This window comes from Orbicella franksi, unplaced genomic scaffold (assembly GCF_964199315.1).
Source record: "Orbicella franksi unplaced genomic scaffold, jaOrbFran1.1 SCAFFOLD_214, whole genome shotgun sequence".
Lineage (NCBI taxonomy): Eukaryota > Metazoa > Cnidaria > Anthozoa > Scleractinia > Merulinidae > Orbicella > Orbicella franksi.
In genome coordinates this window covers 14,442-33,968 of record NW_027671003.1, presented here as the reverse complement: position 1 = coordinate 33,968, position 19,527 = coordinate 14,442, and the positions used below count along the sequence as shown (strand labels likewise).

Genomic DNA, 19,527 nt, shown 5'->3' with positions numbered 1-19,527 from the left:
AACTCTGCAGTGAATCCTCTGGTTTAAGTTGGATATGAACAATCTTACTGGTTGGGAAGACTGAGTCGAAACGGCCAGAAAAATAATCTAGAGGTCACCTTACTAGATTCAGTACCAAGGTGGAGCCTCATTACAAAGTAGTCTTTAAAAAGATTTGAAGAGCTTTAAGCCGCTTTTAATTTATCATTCAGCTTTATTGGTCATTATTTAATATATCAAACACAAAAGACCGTGTTTGACCACATTTCCAAACGCCTAGAAGAGAGTTGAAAGTAAGACGCGCAGCGGGGTATTTTAGACGAACTTCGAGGTGTTTGGAAATGTGGTCAAACACTGTCTTGAGTGTTTGATATATCTTCACAATCGAAACTAAAACTAAGGAGAAGAGAAAGAAGTCAAATCGGAAAAATCTATGTAGAGTCGTGATTTGCTTTGTCTAAACTTGATGAATCATTAATTAGTTTGAGAAATAAATAATGAAAGGGGTTGACGCGAACGGGACATGTGACCCGTGCGAGGCGCAAACCCAGACCGAAGCAAAATCTAATAAAATTAAAATAAAAAGGCACTCAAAAAAAGCGAAAATTGCGAATGATGGCACGAACAGTTACCAGAGAGCACCAGGCATGATTATGTAAAAAGAGGTTTCCAATAAGGTGAAATAGGCAACACCCAAAAATTCATAAAAATACTCAGAATAGAGAATTTGTTGGGAGAGGCTAGTTTGCAAATGGTGCTCTGGAGGGTTTTACAATTCTTTTAAGGAAAGAAGCCTGAAGAGCAGTGGTTTTACAAGTAAGCAAATTTTACAGCAAGGTTCTGAGCGCGAGACCGGCCATGCATGACAAAGTCCATTCAAAACCAAATTTGGGGAAATTCAGGGAGGAAAATCAAATCGAGCAGAAGTTTCGGGTAAGAAATTTCCAAAATCTCGAAGTTGTCCTATTTTCCGGAAATTCCAGAAAATGTTGGGCGCTTTCCATTCAATCAAAAATTAAGAAAATTTCGAAACGTGGACAAATGGTTCGGAAATTTCCTGAGAAAGTTTTCCGGAAATTGTTGAATTTTCCGAAAGCCAAAAATTTTGGAAATTCCGGAAGGAAAGTCAAATGGAACGAAAATTCCCGGTAAGAATTTTTTCGAGAATTTCGGTACACCTCGCAAGGTTGTCCTGTTTTCAGAAAATTCCGGAAAATGCTGTTGCATTCGTCACAGGAACGTTCCGGAAATTGAAACCACATTTTAATTTTTTTTGTTATCATTATTATTATTATTATTATTATTATTATTATTATTATTATTATAACCACCTTCCGTATGTTTTCGAGAAAGTTAACCACTTCGGCTAATTTTGGAATTAACTCTTTTATTGCACACTGAAATTGTACAAGCTTTAAGACCAACAGGCGTACCTAGCAGATCCAGATAATTCCAAAATTCGAAGGTAAAACCTAAATCAATTTTTTACAAGGGGCAGCATCGTCCTCTGCGTCGCCTTCGTCCCTCGAAAGCTCTCTATTATCTATGAGATATCAGAACAATCTCAAACAAATAAATTGTGATCATTGTTTGTACTCGTATTTGTTGTTGTTCTTAAAGTTTTCAATATTCCGATTGTTCGAAGATCTGAACCATGATAAAACTGGCAATCATCGAAAACGTTGGCGAAAAAGCCGGCTTTAAGATCGTTTTATTTAGAAAACCCGAAGAAAATAATTTGGAGCAAATTATTGTAACATGCAGCCATGGCTAGATTAATCTGCATAGACCTGCATCCGTTAAATAGTATGATTTATTGTCGGTGTCAAATCAATCAATCAATCAATCAATCAATCAATATATTTAACGTGGTCGGTACGCTTAGCTAAAAAGCTAGTTTACAGGCATGCCACGAGAAAAAAAAAAAAGAAAAAAGAAATTATAAGAGCCTTATGAAGGTATATAAATTTACATAGATATAGTCAATAGTTTACATGGCTTGCTCTCGATAGACCAACTTGCCAAGTTTGAAGATAAGGCCGGAGGCAAACCTTTTAGAAATCTCCCTGCGTGAACATTTGCGATTTTTTGTAAACAAAACTTGGCAAAACATTTGTGAAATAGTCGTGACATGTTAACAAAGCTAACAAAAAGGCACCCGCAAGAATTGTCTTTGGACGGGCGGTTTCTTTTTCATCTTTGCAACGAATTACCAGAATGTTTTCAGAAAGATCCATTGTTGAATTCATCACGAATTTCACATTATCATCTGGCTTTGAAATGCATACTCATGGCGCCAAACGAGACAATAAATAAATATACAGCATTTACACAACAACGAAAAAAAAAACAAGGGCCTTCAAAAATAGAGCCAAGAAACATTAATTGAGTTTGCTTTTCGTTTTGGTTAATTTTGCGCTCTACTAACCGTTAAAAGTCAGATTAAGTCTGTGGGTAATTTCTCCTCGAGTTGATGATCATTTGCAATTCCACATACATCATCAAAAGAACTTTTCATCTAAAAACTACTCACGAATAATGTATAATCGACATAAAGATTCCGGAATAATTATGATAATGCATTTTACAGGTACTATTTTTGTTTTTAATTATTGATCAGGGTTTTCGTTTTCTAAAAACGCCCTTAATTTCTTTTTAACCAGCGGCGCCAGCCCAGAAAGAAGGCATAACCGACATGTAAACTTTGCACTCAGTGTAGAAAATTGGTAGGAAATTTCAAATCAATTCGCACTACCAAGAGGTGAAAAACCAAACATAAACGAGTAGTTCTTCCTTCCAAACGAACAGCTGAAAAAGTCCATCAGTTACGAACCGCTGCAAACATGGTACAGTACTGGCTTACATTTTTCGGCTGGATACTTTCAGTCGTAACAGCAACAGGAAACGGCTTTGTAATCTTTCTTGTCGCCAAAAATCGACGCCTTCATTCCTCAGCCAATTGGTTCGTCCTTTCCTTGGCAGTGGCCGACTTTGGCGTCGGAATCGTCGTTTTTCCATCGAGTTACTTTTGCAATGACTCAATGGCGTGTAACTTGAGGATGTATATAGCATTCTTCTGGTTCTTCCTTCACTCTTCAGTCACAAATCTTTGCACCTTGACTTGGGATCGCTACATCGCCATCGTTCATCCTTTAAAATACAATAACTCAATGACAAAGAGACGCCCTGGAATGGTTATCTTGATGGCTTGGTTGATCCCGTTTGCGATCTCGCTGTTACTTTTGGTGGGAATTTATGCTACAGAATCAAAAACTATTCTGAAAATTTTAAGAGTAACAGGCGTGTCTGCTTTTGACGTAATATGTTGCGCGCTGCTCTCGTATGTTGTTGGTCGTATCCTAGTTGCTGCTCGTGCGCAGTCACACCAACAATCTGCCATAGAACGGCAGATTCAGTCTAATCACTCATCGATGGAAGCCGTAACTCCACGAAGAAGACGTAAGAAGCGCAACACTGCTCGTTTCATAGTTACCATAGTCCTGTTTTTCCTGGGATGTTACGTGGTTGTGAATTACCTGGTTCTGTGTATTACGATTTCCTGCCATATGTCTGTTCACGCTAGCCAAATCCTCATTTTACTTCTGGTTCTGAACTCCTCAGTGAATCCTTTGGTCTACGCGTGTTTGAAGAGGGACATTAAGACAGAAATAAAAAGACTTATTTGCAGACGAAACTTAAATGAACCATCTACATATATATGATATACAGGAAATTTAAAAAATGATATTTCGGTAGCAACTAAAACGGACACAACCAGTATGGCAACAAGATGACCTTCCTTTTTCTTGTTGTCACGTAGTATTTGGTACCAAAGTTAAATTTTATGGACAAATTAGTGCAGGAATTATATTAGCAATATTCTTTGTCTGAACGACACAGGTATTTCTGTTTTCCTGTGAAATCATCCGGTAATAGCTTCATTCAATCTCAATCTCAATCATGATCACAATCTCGAAAACTCAAATTCATTCACAACTACGTATTTTCATTTGATGGAAACCAAAACGCAATACTCCGTGTTTGTTAAAAAGTTCTTATAAGATATAAGAGCAATGAAACAATAAAAGGAGTGTCAAAATGATGGAGGTAGGCATGTCTAAGGCCGGTGATTTCAAGTTGAAGTAATAAAGGTCGTTCTTAGAAAAAAAAAAAAAAGCTAAAACCTGGTACCGCCGCATTTGCTCAGGCCCTACACCAATTGACTCCCAATTCACTCAATATATTTTTTTTTATTTCAGTGTGCATAAGTAATTTGGGTACGAAGGAATCGAGCGTGCCTAGTCATAGTTTAGCAGGGTTTTGACCAAAATGCAACGAAACCATGATATAGTGTCTCTTAAATTAAGGTGCACAGCCATAGCAACGTCTGGGTATACTGATTTCAAAAGCTTTACAGCCACCCGTCGACTGTTGTAAAACTGGAAAATGAGCTCTTTAGATTATAATAATTTACGTTTCGCTTGCTTAAGATTCGATTAACTGGTCTGTTTGAGGTGATCACGCGACAAAGTAACTAAGTGAAACTCAAATGGATTGCTGCTGTGTATTAAATTTAGTTGATGTTAACTGAGGAGGCCTAATTGCATATGAACTGAATATTTTTTGCGGTCTCCTCGCCATTTTTGTTTGTTTTGTTTTTTCTTATAAGATATTCCTATTTACATTTCGTTCTTAGTTCTATTGTTTGTCTGTCAAGTGCATAAAATAAAAGAAATATACGTAGATAGTGGAATATCCGTTGTTTTAAATTGCATTCGCAAAGCGTGGTCTGTTTAATTATCTTCGCAGCAGATGGAAATTTACCCGTAGATAACCCGCGGTTGGTAGCGTCTGCTACGCAGGCAAGGTCTGTTTAGATAGTTTTTTTTTCAAAATACCGAGATTGTACACTAAAAAGCGTATTTCACTAAACTATTGAGCATCAAAAACCTATTCCGGGAGTTTTGATTACTTTTCGCTTTATTCGTTATATATGATAACGATTATCATTAATATTGATTCTTGACTATTGTTGATATTGATTGTCAAGAGATTCAATTGTGTGTACATTGGAGACACTGGACGTGTGAAAAAATGATTGCCGAAATGGAGTGCTGTTCAAATATATCCAGCAGCCTGACATACAGTAAACTACCGCTTGTATGCCCTGGGCTTATACAACGTCGAAACGAGCTATAGTAGCACATGTTGATCGAAATAGGATTTTCTCTGGTAATTAAGCTCTGAAACATCATAATAAACCAAATTCAAAACAAGCAAAGTTAGACGGGGTTTATATCCGGGGAGGACTTACAACCGAATCTATTTTGAGATTTACAGGTAGATGGGCCTACTCCGGGAGAGCTTATTAGCGGAGGAGGGAGAGAGGGCTTCGAGCGGCAGTTTACGTTATACAATACAGTACAACTCTAAAGCGTATGTCAGTATATCTAGACAGTACAGACATTTTTTTGGTTGGCATTTTGGGGTTTCTTGACGTTTTTAGTTTCATTCCGTATTGCATGTTCACTGCATGACGCCCTCAATGTTATGTTAATTAAAACAACACTCTTGATCCAATTTTTTCAGTTTACAAGTTTTGTTTTATGGCTGAATTTCAGAAATATTATTTACATCGCAGGTAGTAATACAGAATGCTTTTAAAAAGCCGACTTTGGTAATTAGCAAGACTAAACCTCATTGCGTTGAAGTGGTTTGATTTAACTACGTACTGCATGGTAAATAATTTATCCGTTTCACTGTGAGCGGTATCTTTAGTTTTCTTCGGTTTAAGTATGGCTCCGTCCACACTATGCCGGAGAAATTTGAAAACACAGCTTTATTTCTACGGCTTGGCTTACCGTCCACGCTAATACGGCATGAAAACGGAGCATTTCGAAAACGTTCTTCAAACCGGACAGAATTTGAAAACGCTGGCTTTGCGTTTTAGTGTGGAGGGAAACATGTTGAAAACGGAGCTTTTCGAAAACGATGACGTCACGATAATCACGTGATTCCCCTGACCGAGTTTTCCTCAAACACAAATCGAAAATGACCGGTGATTGTTGCGTTTTCAAATTAATTTCTCCGGCGTAGTGTGAAAGGGGAAATTTCATACGGCTTTTATATGTTATAGGTCATTGTGCTTGAGTTTCCTTAATGAGCAAAAACAGCATTTCATAACCTTCAAGCATGCAAGCAATAGTCAGATGGCTTATTGGGTAATAATCGAATATTACTCTCATAAAACTAAGTATATGATTTTAACCATTTTTGAACCGGTCTCGGAGTCCCAAAATTTTTTTTTTTTTTTTGATCATGTATGCTATACGGATAGCACTTGCCACTTTTCCCCCAACACATCTTATATCGCCTTTAACGGTTATGCTATCAAAGGTAAACATAAGAGCCGCAAAGACCGCCGGCCTTTGAGAACGCGAGTTGAGATCACAGATGAGGCGCCTCTGGAGTCCAGGACTTAATGTTGGCCTCGTCATTGTTATTATTACTAATCTCCTGAGCGCATCAAAAGGCATGTGCCGACTCCCAAGTGCAGTTATCAAAAAGTGCTTTAACCTCTTATTTGATGGGTATCAAAGGCATTCAAAGTTCAATTGTCCAGTGCGGTTCTTCGATGGCTTTGTAGTAAATCGGGATCGATATGGGGAACTGATATGGCACATGACTATTCTAGCTACTACTGTAAACAATTATTGGATGAGATTTTTGTCATATCCAGAATAATCAAGCTCGAGGTAGGTTATCAGCCTCAGCCTTCGGCTTCGGCTGAAAACCCTAACCGAGACCTTGATTATTCTGGATATCACAAAAACCGAATCTAATAATTTATTATACATTGAACAAAAGAAATGGAAGTCATTTTTTTGCTTCTTCACTTACGGCAAGCAACACAAAGCGCGCGAACTTGACATGATTACCCGTGACCTTGAGTGTCCTTGACATGATTATTGTATAATCTGCGTCACAGGCGCTGATTTCGAAAATTCACTGTACGCTTACGGCCAATCAGAAAAGAGATAGTGAGTTCAATGTATAGTAATACACGTAATTATACGTAAAACACATATGTATAGCAGAAATTGAAAGAATCGCAGAAACTGAAAGACAACCATGTTTGGATGTCATTGGCAAATTTATTGTGCTGAAAATAGCATCGATCTCATGGGTAGTTTTATGAGAGGATCATCTTCATAAAAATAAGTTGCCCTTCCTTTTCGTAAACTGATTAACAAACAATTGATGTGTTCAGGACTGCTCAAACTATAAGCTTACTGTTTACCAATATAGCAGCTTTGATGGAGCATTGGTTCAATGTATTCGGTTGGCTACTTTCAATCGTAACTGCAGCAGGAAATGGCTTTGTAATCTTTCTCGTCTCCAAAACTCGCCGACTACATTTACGCTCGGCCAACTTGTTCGTCCTTTCCTTGGCAGTAGCCGACTTTGGCGTCGGAATTGCGGTTTTTCCATCGAGTTACTTTTGCAATTACTCAATGGCATGTAACTTGAGGGTGCAAAAGGCATTCTTCTGGTTCTTCCTTCACTCTTCGGTCACAAATCTTTGCACCTTGACTTGGGATCGTTACATTGCCATCGTTCATCCTTTCAGATACAATAACTCAATGACGAAGAGACGCCCTGGAATAGTTATCTTGATAGCATGGTTGATTCCTTTTGCGATCTCGCTGTCACTTCTCGTGGGAATGTACGTCATAACTTCCAACACTGCTCAAACTGTTATAAAACTAACTGGCGTGTCTGCCTTTGACATTATTTGCTGTGTGCTACTCTTTTATGCTGTCGTTCGTATCCTGGTTGCTGCACGTGCAAAGTCGCGCCAAGAAGCTGCAATAGAACAACAAATTCAGTCTAACCACTCCATCGAATTTTCAAACTCGCATAAACGTAGGAAAAACAACACAGCTCGTTTCATAATTGCTCTCGTTGTGTTCTTCTTGGGATGCTACGTAGCGGTCAATTACTTAGTTTTGTGCATTATTTTTTCTTGTCATATTATGCCAGATCAAGCGGGCCAGGTCGTCTCTTGCTTACTGGTTTTAAACTCCGCAGTGAATCCTTTTGTTTACGCGTTATTGAAGAAGGACATTAAGGAGGAAATAAGCAAGCTTATCAGTAAGGTAAACAACCATCGAGTGAGATCATCAGCAACAACAACCTATATTTCAGGTGCTGAATGCAACTAAAATTTAACGGACATAAAAAGAAAGAATTCGAGAAATAAAAACTTGCTTAGAGTTCTGACTGTCTGGAACAGCCATAATAGTTAGAGCATCCAGACAGCCATTAGACCATTTTACAGTTGTCTGTTCAATGACCTGGCATTTGAATGGCAGCGAGGCTGCAGGCGGCCTTGTTTTGATCGATAAAGACCTCACTGCTTTTGTTGTGTAAATCAAATTGTTCTTATGCTAACGTTAACAAGCTGGCATTTAAACGAGAAAAGCAGAGAAGTTTGTATCAAAGCAAGGTCACCTTCAGCCTCGCTTGCATTCATAGGCCAGGTAACTAAGCACACAACTGTAATATAATCTATTAAGATATGTAAAGAAGATCAAGTGATATATAAACCAAGTTGGCTTCAAGTTAGTATCACATATTACACTTACTGAGGCATGCACACGAAGCGCCCTCGCGCAGCCAGAATTTACACACAGTCAGCCAGTGCACACTCACACAAACGCTGAACGTAGTATCATCTGCATGTGGTTTCTAACCCCTGTTATCACCTATTGTCAAGTCTGTCTAAATAGCAAAATTACAGATGTTATACGTATATATGTTTTGTTCGCTATAGATTGGAAGCTTGCGCCTTTATATTAGCATAAATGACCAATTTTCAAGTACTTTTTCTCAACTCATTTGCTAATGGGTAAATTGAGTCATTTGTATTTGCCACACTTTGGTGCACTTCATAAGGCAGGATTTATTCGTGAATTACCGAGCCATTTTTGAAAGCACAGATTTAAAGTTCCATGGTAGCAAACCCCCTGATCCTGCTTAATGATTTGCTATATGCCAGACCTCAGGTTCCTCCTCTTATCATAGAGTGGGCACCCGGCCTTCACACCAGTTCGTGCTTTTTCTCGAAAACGTTAGATAATCAGACCCCGATTGTTTAATGGACGTGTTACCACCAGTCAGATACTTTCCCTTAAATAGATGCCAACAAGATAAGCTGCAAACCAAATGGATAATTAAGTAGTAACCGCGCCTGTTCAGTAATTGATTACAGATAATGCCAAAATGTGGTAAAGACAAAAAAGTGGCACACGAGGTGATAGCCGAATTTTTCGACGCTGATGTTTTTACCACATTTAGATGACTTTTGGCCTGCGTAGCAGGCGTATAAAGGGGAGGGGGTTGGGGAGGAGGAAGAGGATTCGGGGAAGGTAACGCCTGCTACAAAAGCCGCTTCTTTTGCATCTCCGTCTACTGTTTTACGGTAACCGGATTAACAGAGCTGTTAGTTCAATGACCAATCAGAATAAGGCACGCCCCTTTCTGCATGACTGACTTTACATGGGAAGGCGTGAAAAAATATTCATAGCAGCGACCATTGTGAGAAAATCTTCAGGCCGCGTAATGTCAGCAACTCCCACAAAGGTTTGTAAAAGAGGAAGAAAACCAAAGATAGACATTCAAAAAATCAGCAGCTGCAGATTTTGTGGAGTAACCTTTACTTCTGGAGGAGGAAGAGCGTCATTTGAAAATATATTTTCGCCGTCGGACAGAGAAGAAAGTGTCGGGCTGATTTTAGCTGAGTGTTGCGGCTCGATTGGGTTTTCACTAACGAGAGACGAAAACTTTTCAGAGCGGGTCTGTAGATCTTGTGGTGGCAAAATAAGAAATGCAGCTGAACTGTACAGTTTTAACGAACAAGCTGTATGCAGCACAAGAGTCGATAAAGATTTAAATCAACAGAATCGTTGCTTTACCATTCAGTTCAAAGTCCTTGGCGCGAACAAACATTTGATATATGAGGCTTTTGCCGTATCCTGTGGGCAACACCGCTAATACATCTTTTCCATCTAGAGGAGATTTTACTGCAACTTCTTGCTCCGTTTTTAACTTGAATTCACTACGAGCGACGACGTTCAAATCAGCCAGCATTACTTCACCCGTCCTTTTGTCCGATTAACCAATCAGAATTTTGCTGCCGCCAACGACCGCAGAAATGAACCAATAGGGGTCTTTATAGCAGGCGTTCCTTTTCCCCTCCCCCCTCCCACTCGTCTGTTTTTTTACCGAATTCTCTTCCTCCTCCCCCACCCCCTCCCCTTTATACGCCTGCTACGCAGGCTAGATGACTTTGTGATCAATTACTGAACAGACGCCGGCACGGCAACATGGACACTATTTGTTTCATATAGATCGTTTTCACGTGACGTCATCAAATTCCAAAATCCAAAACTAAAGAGCCACGAAAATTTTTATCCTCTTAAGGCATAAGGGGATCTAAACTTATATCTGTTTACAACTTTTCAGCTCAGAGTTATGGCGGTGCGTGACATACCACTCCGATCGCGTTTATGGAAAAATATACACTTATCTAGTGATTTTTAGCCTTTTTAGGAGTTAAAGTGTTAGGAAAAGTGCTTGGGTAAATGTTTGTTGGTTCAGTTCAGATAATCAGTCGCCTAGATAACCAAAGTAAGTTCCAGATGTTTGCACTATTTTCCGGCCGCCATGTTGGTGGAGGACAGAGCTCCACCAACATGGCGGCTCCATACCGGGCTCTGTAAATTTGCGCAAAACGTTTCGACGAATATCTGAAGTTTGGGAAAACGCAGAGACCCAAAACTTGGAGAGGTGTCTCCCTTACCTGTCTCCTATCATATTAAAATTTCTTGACTTTATCCACTGAATACTTTTCGATTTATTTTTTCGTTGCGTGACAGTGAAAACCTTCTATAATGAAGAAACATAAAAGAATGTTAATGACGTTATATTATCGATTCGTCTGTCCTCAAATTTATTATAAGTATAAGAACCAATCAAAATGCGAGAATAATTCGACATGTTATATAAAATGAGATGCGTGCTAGGTGCTATGCACTCTTCGAAATGCAATTTACGCCCTTAATACACAAATGACGGTCCGTACAGTGTAAGGGGTGTACGGCGTTTTCAGCCGATAATACATAAAAACAAAATCATTTATTTGAAAAGAAACTGGATCAGGATAAACAATGCGCTTGGTTAACTATTAGCGATTAATTACTGGAGTCCGTTTTTGTCTCGAATCATCTGTTATCTGACAAGGCAAATCAATTTTGTGCCAATAACAGGTCTTCAAGCAAGCCATTTTGGCAGGGAAAATAGATAGAGCAAAACAAAAAATTAAAAAAAAAAAAACACAAGACAGAAAAGCTCAGCAATTCGTTATATAACGGTTAGATACTCAACGAGTTTACTAGTCGAATAGCCTGCGTAGGAGGCATTTCCAAAAAGGCACGCGAAGGGAACGAAACTGCGAGCGAATGTTCACCCCAGGCGCGCTCCTCCGCTTGCCCGCGTGCTCTCTCGCTTGTTCGATCCCTCCGCCTGGAAAAGGAAAGGAAACGGCTGCTACGCAGGCTGCTGGTCGAATCAACTCGGTTTTTAAAGATTGCATTTTAATTTTAATTCCTCCACAGTTAATGCGTGCGCGCGATTGAAATAATTATCGTGTTCCGCCTAGTCAGAAGTGGTAACGCCAGGATACGTCCTTAGCTTGTCGTCTGTCATGTCGCCAGGCCACTTAAACCGCAGTTGACATTTACTTAAAGATGGGTCACTATCTAAATTTGAATTCAATTTTCAGCTCGTCTGAGGAGGTTTGAAAGATTCGTGATCTTTTCCAAACGAAATTTACCGCTCCCTGCTGAAAATGATCAAAATATATACTGGTGTCTACTTTAGTTTTCAAAGCAATTTCGATCTATTGCTGGAATTCTATACCCTTGGATAAAATCACTTAAATGTTAAGGTAATCGTGTCTGTGTTTTAGTGTAAACTGTGTAAATTAAAGCGACTGAGTCTTCCGACGTCACAACAGCTGTTTATGGTAAGGCGTAACCATTCGGTCTTTATGCACGAAATCATGATGCGCAGGAAAAATTCGCATTCATAGTTGATACTCCTACTACGTGTTATTTATTTTTTAAGACTTTTTCCTCCCGCGGCAATGGCAAGTAAAAGTTACGGCTGGTGGTCTATTATACCAGTTAGGGATTAAAATTAAAGAAACTTTAAATTGCAGGAGCAATACCCGCCAAAAAAGAATGTTTATCAACAATAGGATTTTAATGCCTAGTGCAGATCTAATCTATATTATTTGCATCTATTAGATACGTCCAGTTTCGCTTGGAATAGTTTGTCATATGAAAAGTCGAATTTTGAGCCCATTGCCATTGTTAGCACCAGACAATGTGGCGTTGACTGAGTGTAACTTGAAATGACCTTTTACTTAACTTAACTGTAAGTCAACAAACCTGACCATGTGCACATTACGTGCACACTTACGGATGTTCAAGAAAAAGAATTGTGTTTCAGTTCATTTGCATAATTTTCTAAGATTGCGGTTTGAAAAGGAAAAAGCAGAAGTTACATCTTCACACACGGATTACCAGATGTGTCGTCGGAAACACTGCGCAACAAGGACGTCAACCGTTATAACACGATAACTTACAACAAAACCGTGACAAAACTAGTCTCAGTTCGTGTTTTTGCCTTCCTGCTCATTAAGATATCGTCATAAGACTTTGAGCAAAAGATAAAAAGGTCGCTTTAAGAAGCGCACTTTAAATGGAGAACTGGCTCAGCGTTTTGGGTTGGTCACTTTCAATCATAACAGCAGCAGGAAATGGCTTTGTAATCCTTCTTGTGGCCAAAAATCGCCGACTACATTCACACTCGGCCAACTTGTTCGTCCTCTCCTTGGCAGTGGCCGACTTTGGCGTCGGAATTGCGGTTTTTCCATCGAGTTACTTTTGCAATTACTCAACAGCGTGTAACTCCAGGCTGTATATAGCATTCTTCTGGTTCTTCCTCCACTCTTCGGTCACAAATCTTTGCTCCTTGACTTGGAATCGTTACATCGCCATCGTTCATCCTTTCAGATGCAACACCTCCATGACTGAGAGACGCCCTGGAATGATTATCTTTATAGCATGGTTGATTCCCTTTGCGATCTCGCTTTCGCTTTTCGTGGGAATGTACGCCACAACCTCCAAGACTGCGCTAAAAGTTTTACGGTTAACCGGCGTCTCTGCATTCGACACAATATCCTGCGCATTGCTCTTCTATGCTGTTGTTCGTATCCTACTGGTTGCACGTGTACAATCGCGCCAAGAAGCTGCAATAGGACTACAAGTTCAGTCTAATCGCACATCCACTGAATCCACAAACTCGCGCAGACGTAAGAGGAGGAGCACGGCTCCCTTTATAATTGCTATCGTAGCGTTCTTCTTAGGCTGTTATATGGTGGTTAGCTCACTAGTGTTGTGCATTACTTTTTCTTGTCATAATTTTTCAGTTACAGCTAACAAGATCCTCATTTTACTCCTGGTTCTGAACTCTTCTGTGAATCCGTTGGTCTACGCGTTTTTGAAGAAGGACATCAAGAGGCACATTTGGAAATTAATATGCGGGAAGAAATAATTGGGGGAAATAAGGATCTACCCTATAGAAAGCCACTCTCTTTAAACATGCAGCATTAGTCTGTTTGGAGGTCGAATATTTTGTTACTGTCTGAGTAGAGAAATGCGAGGTTTTTCAAGTGGGTTTTGTTTGTAAGAACGAAACAGTTGGTTAGCAGAGCTGATTGATGGAGGCTCACTGGCCATAAAAATCGGGAAGACTGAACAACCATCAGCAAAAGATTTCAAACGTTTTTTGTTCAGTTTTTGAAGTCATTATTATTGACAATTATTCGCCGAAGGCGATGTGAATATTGGTGAATATTCCCCGAGACGAAGTCGAGGGGGATATTCACTAATATTTCCGAGCCTGAGGCGAATAACTGTTTTAGTATAATTACTCAGGTGATTATAGAAATTTCTAAACAAAGGATCGACCGAAAAACGTTAAATTTTATTTGCCAATGACACGCGTCAATGAACAACTACGCGCACAGACATCACATGGTCAAAACGACAAGTGTTTTTTCGCACGTTTTAAAACGTTCTGCCTCAAAAAGGAGGATACAGTTGTCTCAAAGTCAGTGGTAAATTCGGTTTGTTGTTGAAACCATTCTGTTAGAATAAATAAAGTAACTAAATAAAGTGTTGCGAAAATGTAATAGTTGTTTTGATTTACTTATGTATATCGACATAAGCGGCATTTCCACGGGAACTTAAAAGGTTTCTTTGTTATGTTTAGCACAATTTTCAAAGCTTGCCTTTGAAAAATGTCACTCCGAACTTTGTTGCATGTTTGGCGTTTCTCGGAATAGCATTTTCGTTATTTATATTGATTTCTTCTTCAGAGACATCGACAAAGCGCGTGGCGGCCGTTTTGAAAATTAGTCGGAGAATGTGACGCCATTCTCGACCAATGAGAGCGCGCGAATTTCTATAATCACCTAAGTAATTATACTAAATAAACAATAGCCTCCATTTGGCACGAAAATATGCTCGGAAATTTGCCCGCGGACGTATCTGTTTCAAAGCGAACAGTTTTTCGAGCGCGTAGCTCGAGGAAAAATGTGAGCTTTGAGGATCTGATATTAAATGTTCAAGGACACATATCCGTGCATATTTTGGTGCCAAAATGGAGGCTATTGTTTTTATTAACCCTCAAATATTTTTCGCAACACTCGCAGACTTTTAAACCAATCACCATCGAGGAAATTGTAATTTTTATGATTATTGTTGTTATCGTAAAGCTAAGAGATTGTCAAGATACAAACCAAGATGTTACGAGCACTCTGATTTCCCGGGTTTCTTTAATCATTTTGGTTCAGCCTCTACGTACGCTGATTTTACTCAATCGTTTCTCGGGATTCAACGAGCTAAGAAAAGACCTCCTTTAATAAACAAATTTACCAGTAAACTAAACTTGCCTGTGTTACCTCGTTGAGTTATTTAAGAGCACGTAGGGATATTTCAAAAACAATCGAGAAATGCAATACGGAAACACTCGACGGTGTCTATACTTCTGTACACTGTAATGCAATTAAAATTCTGCTTGCTTTGAATTACTCAACAATCCATTGGAGAACAAAATCTGTTGATTAAGACAAATTACAACGGAACTAAAGCTATCTTCCATACATTAAATTTCCCTGCACTATCGGCGGAAACTGATGAGGCCCTGTTAGGGGGGGCTTAGTCATTCCTTATCCCTAAAATTCCGGGGGCAGTTATCCCTTATCCCTAAAATTTCCGAGACTGTTGTCCCCAAAATTACTTATCTTTGGAATTTGAAAATAGGTGGCAATTTTAAAGTGTAAAGCGGCCCTTTTCTTAATAGAAAAACACTGCATTATTATACGAAAACTCTACAGTTTTATATGACGTTACCTTGAAATATTCTCCTCTCTGTAACTAACTGCTTACATACCTCAGAGTCCTGGGGGTAGACACTTATAAGTCGCTTGGTTCGGCGGGATTCGCAGAACACAGAGTTAACCTCCTCCTCGTAGTCGCAAGAGTCACATTGCAAGCACTAGTCATAAGTTTAATTATGATTTATGATTCAGCCCGCCGCACTTGGAAAGTGATTAACAATTTTCTTTTAGCGGTTTTCAAGGAAGAGTCAAAAAATAATTCTCGTTTGGTTTGTAAGTGCCATAATTCACCTTGCAGTTGAATGCCAAAAACAAACTACATACATGTATATTTGCTTGGAGAACCTGCGGGGTTCTCAACAGCATATATGTTCTCGTCGAGTCTGGCCAGATAGAAAGGTAATGGCCTTACTGGAAGTTGACTACCCTTCCTTCCACAAACTATGGTACCTTAGCAAATTAATACCTCTGCAGCTGGTGCCCTGGATTGGTCTAAAGAAATCTTTTCTTCTGTCTGTGCAACTCTTGCAAAATCAGCCAGCTTTGGATCGCCCACTTTGGATTCATAACAGTTCACAGGCAACGTTCCAGCAGAGTCTTATTTGAGACTTGAGACGATGCAAGACCGGATAAACAGAAATGGTGACTGGTCAACGACTTCCTGATTTCATATTTCTGAACAACTCCCTAGATCTGCCTAAATCTCCTTTTCCATGTGAAATTGCTGAACAAAATTCGTTTCCAAATTTATGTATTAGCTCATGCTTGCCCTGAAGTAGAGGCAGAGCAATCTAAAATTGTTCATCGGTATCGATTGAAGATATTCTTCCACGTGGGAATTCCGGATCTTGCGTTAACTGCTTGTAATGACACTTCAGTTTGTATTTCAAAACACCTATTTCCTTGGCTCTTTGGTTAATCCCAGACAACTTGAGATTTCGAAGGATTGCTGCTAAATCTTCCGCCTCTATTTTTGTCAAAAACAACCATTTCATGGCCGGTTCCTCATCCCCTTGTTTAAAAATGCAACCCGTAACTTCATGCAGTACTTTCGGGGAAGCCATATTGATCACAATGAGTCTGTTAATACCAAAGCCAAGCACGCATGTGATGCCCGTGTTACACGCGCGCCATGAGGTCAGCGGTTGACCGAATAAATGAGCCTGGGAGCAAATCTTGGACATCTGACCCATCTTACCTAAATTTGCACTGGCAAATGACCCGTTACTGTTCGTTACCGGTCGCGGGTGATGCAAATCTTCGGCAAAAGTGACCAAACGTGTGACAATTGAGAAATCAAAGCTATTTTCTGTTATCCCTAAAACCATCTCAATTATCCCTTATCCCTATAAGTATTTAGTCAGTTATTCCTTATCCCTAAAATTATTTTGCCAGTTATCCCTTATCCTTAAAACCCCTAACAGGGCCTCACTGATTCTCAGATCCACATTTTGTCCAAGTAGAACATGCAACCACATCCCACAGGAAATATCAACACGTTATAGTAAGTGTCAATAGTAAAATAGTAGACTGATTACGTAAGCAACGCTTTTAAAAGCAACGACGACCAACAGTGATAACATTCGACAAAATGGGACTAGTTGATTTCAATTTCTCTTCCTGCCGAGTGGGATAAATCGTCTTCAAACGTTCAAATAGACTGGAACAGTTGTTTTAAGTGAAAAATTTGCTCATTTACAGATTTAGATTTGGGTTAATGAAAAGTATATACTATTAAGTTTTGACTCCTTCCCTAATTCAATTATATGCCATCATCCCAGTTAAAACTATGTTTAAACGTTCATGGTTGAACTGACTGTCATTACTTGTTACTACGTACCGTGCCTGCGCGCAAATATAAAACCGCCACTGATTTACGATGTCTAATGGAGACCTAGCACTGTCAACTTTATCAGTTTTAGCAACACTAATAACAAAGCCTTTGATACTTTTCCTTTTTCTTTTGACAATGCCGCTGATGGGTGACTTGTAACCTGACAAACAGATCAATGGACATTTCCATCACTATAACATATGACCATGAAGAGGAGATACATTTTTACCAGAACATTTCGATATTAAAATAGTAGACTCATTAGGTAACGTAGAAGAGTCCGTTGCAATCGTTTTTAGCATTTAATGTACATTGACTGAGGTACTGGTGAGTAACTAAATTGGCTAGATGAATTTATCAAACGTTAGCTTTCTTCGCTGTACCTGTGTAGTACTTACAATTTTGTAATCGTATAAAGAAAGTGACTATTAAACAACCATTGCCATGGTCTAAAATGAAATTTTAGTTACGGTTATTAACCAATATTAAAGAGATATCGTTTTAGAATTTTATATATATATATGTAAAGCTAACAGGCTTGCACGGAAGATATTAATAGTCTTTTTTCCATCATGATCAATTCCCATCAAAAGCAGTTTTCATCAAACGTTGCTGTGACGAAATTAATAATAGTAGATGACAGTTGTTCGTATATTTGCTTGAATTTATATTGCAAATGTCTATCGGACTAACTAGTTGTTTAAAAAAAGCCAACAAATTGATTCTTAGCCACAATGTGAAGGCGATCATAAAGTGTTTTTGGAAATTGAAGTAAATTTAACTTACATCAAGAAACGTGGATGAAAAAAAATCGATGATCCTCCGAATAACCGTGACCATGCTTTGCATTTAAAAGGGACCTTCGTTGTTCATTACTGGTACGTAAATCTACTTTTTTCAAAAATGTTTTCCTTCTTATCTTTCCTAAAAAATACAGTGTGATAAGATGGAAAATTTTGAAACTATTTTTGTTTTTAAATTATTGACGTTCCGACGTTTGCTAAACGTCAACTGATGCTAAAAGATATATAATACATAAATTAAATATTAGCACGCAAAGAGACAAGAAAAAAGCTTAGCACGAATTGAGCCGACAGGTTTGTTATTTTCACTCTGTAAGCAAGCTGTAAGTATGTAAATATGTATGATCCACGATATAACCATTGCTTTCAAGCAAGAGACGACAAGTCCATTTTCTTCAACGTAATATTTCTAATGGAGACGACGCTTAATTCGATAGGAAGAGCATGGAATATAAAAATAGTTTGTGGTTTTTAAGCCGATCAGATGTAGACTGACTGAGAGATTCATGTGAAACATAGACGAAATCCGATAGAAAATCGAGCAATTTCAGTTTTTAATGGACAAAAACCTTGTAGCAGTATATTACAGTCCTTTTTGCATTTCCTTAAAGCTAAAGACATAAACAGTTGCCTGAAATAACACCAACAGCAATTTCCCATGGGAAGACGAGAAAATAAATTTTAAAGTTCAGAGAAATTGTGCAAACGCAGGTAAAATTTCATCATCAGTTTCATTTCACCAGTACTTTCAAATGTTTCATATGAACTTCAAAATTTGTTTTCGACCGATTTGGTGTTGTTAGAAATGATTTCTTTTGAGAAGAAATTTAAAACAGTCGCACGGAAGTTTGCAATACTATGTAAATAACCTCGGTACAAAGTTTTTTTCCGCCTTGTGGTAGATTATATTCCTTCTTAATATCATTAAATTCATACATAAGTCTGCAAACAACATATAACATGATTTAGATGCGGTTAAGCTTGAAAATATGTTAAGACGGAATCTGCCAGAAGTTCGAGTAACAAGTGGACAAAAACCTCGTACCCAGATTATTTACATCATATTGCAAACTTCTATACAACTGTTTTAAATATCTTCTCCAAAAAAATCATTTCTAGCAACACCAAAGTAGAAAACAGATGTTAAACTTCGTATGAAGCACTTGAAAGTACTATTGAAATGAAACTGGTGGCGAAATTTGGGTTTGCAAAATTTCCCGAACTGAACTTTGAAACTTATTTTCTCTCGTTTCCATGGGAAATTGTTTTTGGTGTTATTTCAGGCAACTATCTGTATCTTGAGCTTGAAAAAAATGTAAAAATTACTGCAAAATACTTAAAATTATTCTGGTAGTAGATTTTTGTCCACTAAACACTGA

At 38.6% G+C, this 19,527-nt stretch overlaps 3 protein-coding genes across 3 annotated transcripts; all 3 read left to right on the top strand.

Annotated features, from left to right (window-relative positions):
- Window positions 1-2,626: 2,626 nt before the first annotated feature.
- Window positions 2,627-3,701, top strand: LOC145476742 (adenosine receptor A2a-like). Its single transcript, XM_081455426.1, has one exon. It carries the CDS (start codon window positions 2,823-2,825, stop codon window positions 3,699-3,701), a length of 879 nt encoding a protein of 292 aa, XP_081311552.1. The 5' UTR covers window positions 2,627-2,822.
- A 3,594-nt stretch (window positions 3,702-7,295) lies between these two features.
- On the top strand, window positions 7,296-8,363 carry LOC145476745 (trace amine-associated receptor 8a-like). Its single transcript, XM_081455429.1, has one exon. It carries the CDS (start codon window positions 7,296-7,298, stop codon window positions 8,202-8,204), a length of 909 nt encoding a protein of 302 aa, XP_081311555.1. The 3' UTR covers window positions 8,205-8,363.
- Window positions 8,364-12,463: 4,100 nt separating this feature from the next.
- On the top strand, window positions 12,464-13,871 carry LOC145476747 (trace amine-associated receptor 9-like). Its single transcript, XM_081455432.1, has one exon. It carries the CDS (start codon window positions 12,808-12,810, stop codon window positions 13,660-13,662), a length of 855 nt encoding a protein of 284 aa, XP_081311558.1. The 5' UTR covers window positions 12,464-12,807; the 3' UTR covers window positions 13,663-13,871.
- Window positions 13,872-19,527: the final 5,656 nt, after the last annotated feature.

Coding starts and splice junctions, on each gene's coding strand:
- LOC145476742 (XM_081455426.1), top strand. CDS start 2,823: ATGGTACAGTACTGGCTTACATTTTTCGGCTGGATACTTTCAGTCGTA.
- LOC145476745 (XM_081455429.1), top strand. CDS start 7,296: ATGGAGCATTGGTTCAATGTATTCGGTTGGCTACTTTCAATCGTAACT.
- LOC145476747 (XM_081455432.1), top strand. CDS start 12,808: ATGGAGAACTGGCTCAGCGTTTTGGGTTGGTCACTTTCAATCATAACA.